This window comes from Capra hircus, chromosome 1 (genome assembly GCF_001704415.2).
Source record: "Capra hircus breed San Clemente chromosome 1, ASM170441v1, whole genome shotgun sequence".
NCBI lineage: Eukaryota > Metazoa > Chordata > Mammalia > Artiodactyla > Bovidae > Capra > Capra hircus.
In genome coordinates this window covers 107,230,696-107,236,695 of record NC_030808.1, presented here as the reverse complement: position 1 = coordinate 107,236,695, position 6,000 = coordinate 107,230,696, and the positions used below count along the sequence as shown (strand labels likewise).

General features: G+C 53.7%; 1 protein-coding gene across 3 annotated transcripts in view; it reads left to right on the top strand.

The window, feature by feature from the left end:
- LOC102180704 (schwannomin-interacting protein 1) overlaps positions 879-6,000 on the top strand; it is a 151,372-nt gene continuing 146,250 nt past the window's right edge. The window contains exons 1-2 of one of the 3 annotated variants that reach the window (XM_018048329.1): positions 879-1,492; positions 2,628-3,320. In XM_018048329.1, coding sequence (XP_017903818.1) covers positions 1,226-1,492; positions 2,628-3,320 — 960 coding nt within the window. In that variant the 5' untranslated portion in view covers positions 879-1,225. Of the gene's footprint in view, positions 1,493-1,899; positions 2,106-2,238; positions 2,411-2,627; positions 3,321-6,000 lie in introns of those variants that run through there. The other 2 variants (XM_018048339.1, XM_018048345.1) reach the window with 2 other exon arrangements.

The window sequence follows — 6,000 nt, the reverse complement described above, 5'->3', positions numbered from 1 at the left end:
TTTCTGACCTAAGCCTTCACATGGTGACTTGAAAAGTAGCTCCCTAGTTTTCAGCAGACAGTGTGTCCTGCTCCTATCTCTGGACACTCACAGGGCTACCTCTATTCCGCAGGGGGCAGCCCACTGACCCAGGGCTCCACAGCAACCTCAAAATCAAACCATATTTGGAGCAGAAGGCAGGCTGTTTACAGACGTTACCATAAAAGACATTTTAAGTTATATTCCATCCTATTTTACTGAAGAGCTGTAAACGGGACAGACCAGAAGGCCCCTTTCCTGTTATTCATAAATAAGATAGCTGCTTCCAGACAAGTGAAAAGATTAGCTTATCTTCCCTGGCTCAAGCCTACCTAAGAGAGGAAAAGAGTCTCATTGCACAGAAATCACTTAAACAAAGGGTCTCTCCCATTTAGAACTTGGAAGAAATGTCAGGGTGGCAGCCACTCCCTACTAAAGAATTCCAAGCATTCCCCCTTTTCTCAATCTGGAGGGTGCCAAGCCAGGGTAGTGGCTTGGTCCAGACTAGAATTCACAAGGAATAATTAGTAACAGGCCCAAATCTGGAAGTTCAAGGAAACTGGTTTTCCCCAATCTGTAGTAAAATTAAGCACTGATTTTTTTTCTTGTTCTTCATTTTCTTAAAAAAATTTTTTCCCGCTTTATTGAAGTACAATTGACATATAAAATTATTAGATGTTTTAAGTGTCCACCATGATGATTTCATATCTATAAATTATATATATATATATATGGGACCCTATATATATGGGGCCCCCCACCCCTGCACCTAGTTACACCCATCACCTCGTGTATTTTTTTTGCTTTTTCGCCTGTGGAAGAACACTTAAGTTCCAAGTACTGTTTTTCATAATCAGAAAAGAGGGCATTTCCTTCTTCCCCAGAGTTGGCTAACAGTTTCTTCACAGGAAACTCGCAATCCTTAAAAGATGCTCTGTGACCCAACTCCTTTTCCCAAGTGTCAGTTCTTTCATTTCATAGAACCTTGTTCCTAAAGAGGATGAGCTAACAAACTAACGCCGTTGCAGTGTTTTGAAAAACCCAGCAGACGTTTGACTCGGTTTTCCGAAAACCTGAAGGAAGCCAAGCCACGCGGCATGTGACCTGACACCCACCTCTTCCCCTCCTTTAATGCCTCCTAGGTTGGAGGTGGCCAAGGCGGACTTCGGAGGCATGCCCAGACCTTTAGAACAGACTCCCCACCTCCATGCCAGACACTAGTCCCATCTGCACTCCTCTGTTGCTCATACACACACGTCTCATAGGTCATTCTCAGAGAGCAGCCAGGAAGGGAAAGAAAACGTGTGCTAAAGCAACAGGTTCCACCCACAGCCTGAACTTGGAAGGGGAGGCTGGAGCCAGGCGACAGGAGCTGGGCGGCGGAGGGAGAGGAAGCGGCGAGGAGGAAGGTGGAAGGGAAATGATGGTGCATGACCGCGGAGCACACGTCACTCGGGCTCCCACATGGGCTCGTGTATGTGCGCGTGTAGGGGGAGGGAGGTCCTGCAAGGGGTCACCCGGGGACTTCCGCGTGGGTTTCGGAGGCAGGGGCCTGCGCTTTGGGGTGCCGGGAGGTTTAGGCGGGGTAGTGAACCCCGCAGAGAGGGCTTGAGGCGCGCGCAGGAAATATGAGTGTGTTTGGGGGGTTAAAATTCACCACTCTCCCCAGGGAGCCGGCCCTGCTAAGTGGCCATGTCTGCGTCCCTTTGGCCCCCGGGTCCCCTTCCCTTGGGCCTTTTCCCGGCCCCTCCAACCTCGTCCCCTCCCGGCCTCCCGCCCCAGCCTGCGGCCGAGAAAGCCGGGAGAGCGGACTCCGCCGCGCCCGGCAGCCTCTGGGCATGCTCGGTGGCGGGACCCGCTCCGCGCCGGCAGGGCGCGTCCTCCTTCCCCCAGGGCGGCGGCGGCGCCTGCAGCCACGGCCGCCGCGCCCCGGCCCCGCACACCTTTGGGGGCGGCGGGAGCCACCCTGCCCAGTGGGAGCCGAGAGGACCCCCCACCCGGAGCCTTCCAGCGAGCAGAGGCGGGGCCGGCTCAAGGGGCGCGGAGGCGGGAGTGAGACCTCCGAGCTGCCTGCGGTTCCTTAGAAAGTAAAGCTCAGCTCTCTAGCGGAGCCGGCCTCCGGGCCGCCGGCGGGGGCGGGGCGGGGCCGGGGAGGGGGTGGTCTCCGCGCCTAGCTCGAGGTGCGAATTTAGTAGCCGCCCACCCTCTTCTTGGTGCCCGCCCCCAGGGAATTAGAATTCTCTGGGAAAGTGTCTGGTTGTCGGAGAATCCCTGGAGCGGGTGCGGGGGCGCACCCGGCACAAAATGGTTAAAAAAGTCCACGCGCGACAAGGGCCCCTGTTATGAAAAGTCTGCGCGCCAGCGCCTGGGCACCCCCTTTGCTGATTTGAGGGTCAGTAGTCCGGAGGAAATCCGCTCGTCGCAGGGGAAAGGATGCAATGAGGGAAGCCTCAAGCCGTGCCGGCTCCCACCCCGACGCCTTCTCGGGGGCGCACCTCCAGCCTGACGGGCGCGGGGCACTACTGGGCCGGGGCGTTCGCGGCGGGCGGCGGGCGGCCGGCCGGAGCAGGCTCGGTCAGCGGCTCACTCTCTCTGCCTCCTCCCCCCAGGATTACCGAGAGGATGGGATGGATCTAGGCAGTGACGCCGGCAGCAGCAGCAGCAACAGCAGCCGCGCCAGTTCGCAGTCCAACTCCACCAAAGTGACCCCTTGCTCCGAGTGCAAATCCTCATCGTCGCCGGGGGGCAGCCTGGACTTGGTGTCTGCCCTGGAGGACTATGAGGAGCCCTTCCCGGTCTACCAGAAGAAGGTGATTGATGAGTGGGCGCCGGAGGAGGACGGAGAGGAGAAGGAAGAGGAGGACGGACGCCACGAGCGAGGGTACAGGCATGACCGCTGTCCGGCCCGGGAGCCGGGGGACGTGAGCGCCGGGACCCGCAGCGGCGGGGGCAGGAGCGCCACCACCGCCATGCCGCCCCCGGTACCCAACGGCAACCTCCACCCGCACGAGCTCCAGGACCTCAGGCACAATGGCAACGTGGTGGTGGCCGGCCGGCCGAGCGGCTCCCGGGCCCCGCGCCGGGCGGTCCAGAAGCCCCAGCCGGCAGGGGGCCGGCGCGGCGGCCGGGGCCCGGCGGCCGGGGGCCTCTGCCTTCAGCCCACGGACAGCGGGACGTGCGTCCCCGAGGAGCCCCCGGTTCCCCCTATGGACTGGGAGGCGCTGGAGAAGCATCTGGCTGGGTTGCAGTTCCGGGAGCAGGAGGTGCGGAACCAAGGCCAGACGAGGACCAACTCCACCTCCGTAAGTTGGCCGGGGTGCGTGCTCACGCGCGCACACACGTACCCACCCCGCGCACGGCCCGCACGCTCCCTCCCCGCGCTCGCGCCAGCCGCCGGCCCCATTCATTCAGCCGCGAGGGTGGGGGCCGGGCCGGGGAGGCTGTCTTCTGCTTCCCCGGGGTACGGTTGCTCAGTCTTTGAGCTGTCTGGGTTTGCAGGATGGGCGGAGAGGAGGGAGGGGCAGACAGAGGGCAACGGAAAGTCGGGTTAGTGGAACTGGCGACTCATTTTAATGGAATTACTTATGGAGACGAGACTGTGAGTCACTTGCCTGAAAATAAATCCGGGGAGATTTTGGCACCAAAGCCGGTACCCTGCGGGTGATATTTCAAGTCGTAATACTCGTGGTTTTGTCAGGCGTGGCGGGTCTCCCTTCGCTGCCACTGATGTCTCGCCCATATATAGGCTGTCCCTGAGCAGAAGCATGCATTCGCCTGCCCACACCTCCGGTGAGGCAGCATGCGTTGTTCCCTCTTGACGTGTGTGCGGATGCTCCGGAATTGGAATGGGCTGACCGCCCTACTCAGACTTTTTTCCTTTCTGAAACCCGACTTATTGTTGACCTGCTAGGATAAGGGAGTGGTTCTTTCCTCTGTCGGCTGACTCACCCCACTGTCCGGTGAATCCCTCCTAGTTTTGGTAAGGAGCCACTTGCAGGTCCTTACCAGAGGCTTGTGCCTCAGTTCAGGAAACTCAGAGAGGAAAGGGTACTAGAGTGGAAAAGAGGGAGGGAAGGAGGGCTGCATCTATAAGAAGCTCTGGCAGGTTCACACTTGTCTCGACATCTCTTTTTGCCCCTGAGAGGAGAGCAGATAAATGACTTAAAAGAACAGCATTATGAGAGTAGCTCCTCTATCACTGTTTCGGGAGAAAGCAACAGTTGTAATTTGAAATCATTAATGACAATGGTACGTGGGGTTGAAGGGTACACAGTTTAAATGAGAGTCTCTCTGTGTGTGGCAGCTGTGTGGCAGTGTGGGAGAATGCTTGCTTGCAGGTGTAATTTTTGGCTTCCTTGCCCCAGGGCTACTGGAAATTGGGTGCATGCACTTATGACTTCAGGGGTAAGGACAGTAACTGTGTTTCACAGAGAAATTGGCATGGTTTCTATGAGAGACAGCTCTTGGCTGACAGAGCCTATTGGTTAGTGTCCCTTGAGAAAGTACCTATTAAATTAACACACTCGTTTTAATCCCAGCTGTTTACCATGGCCACTAGCAGACTCGGAATCTTTCCATTACCGCCAGTACTTGCTCTTGTATATTGCAATTCAAAACATCCTTCTCCCACTTAGTGCTGAGAAAAAATATCTGATTAAGCTCCCTGGACTTAAACAGTGACTTGGAGATAAATAAGTTTCCTTTACTATGGCCTGACATTTTTACATTCCAGGAAAATGTAATCATTGGGTTATGCATGCAAAGTTAGGGTTTAATGATGACAATGAGCTCCATTATTCAGAATGTTCTTGAGCACCCATGTTGTTGTTGGTCAGTTACTAGGTTATGTCTGACTCTGGGACCCCATGGACTGCAGCATGCCAGGTTTCCCTGTCCTTCACTATCTCCTGGAATTTGCTTAAACTCATGTGCATCGAGTCGGTGATGCCATCCAACCATCTCATCCTCTGTCACCTCCTTCTTCTCCTGCCCTCAATCTTTCCCAGCCTCAGGATCTTTTCCAATGAGTTAGCTCTTTGCATCAGATGGCCAAAGTATTAGAGCCTCAGCTTCAGCATCAGTCCTTCCAGTGAATATTCAGGATTGATTTCCTTTATGATTGACTGGTTTGATCTCCTTGCTGTCCAAGGGACTCTTCATGACTTCTGTGCTAAATTCAAAGTCTGATTCCCAGGGCTGCAGTGACACATGTGTCCACATAGGCCTGGAATTATGGTGAGCAAGGTAGGGATACAGATTGACTTCCTTCTAGGAACTTAGAATCTAATGGCTCACCTAACAGACCTGCTTCTGCCAACACACACACACACACTCCTTTCTAGGTATTGTGGAGACTGAATCTTTCCTTCTTGGGCCATCTTTGAAACCTGAGGTGTCTTGTCTCCTCACCTAGTAAACAGTTTGCTTGTGTGGGTTCCTCCTCCTTCCTTCCCTCACCCTCCTGAAGATGTCCCCTCTGGGCGTTTCTTTCACAGAAATTTGGGTTCCATTGCTCTAAAGCAAGTATGTGTACAGGAAAAATGGGAGGGGGAAATGGCCTTTGAGGTTGTTGAATATTGAATTTTTCCATAGTTTGGAAAAATTTGAACAAAACTACTAGCCATTATTGGGTTAAAATAGTGATTATCAAGCTGTAAGTTCTCCCTGAAATCAGCTTATCACATTTTTAAAAAATAAAATTAAATGGAATGTACTATAGTGACTGATTTTTTTTGAAGTTTTATTTCAGTTGTATGTAGACACTGGGTTACAGTGTAAGATTTCTTTTGCTCTGTGGGTCACTGTCATAAAAGTATGGAAAACACTGATTAAAATCTTGTTTACTTCTGCCTGGAATAAGTGTGAGAATTTATAACCCTGGGGACAGAAGCTTGAGAGTCACAAAGGTGTTGGTGTGGAAGAAGTCTGTCTTGAAGGAACTGCTCAAATCGAATGTTGTTTTTTCAGTTCAGTTCAGTTTAG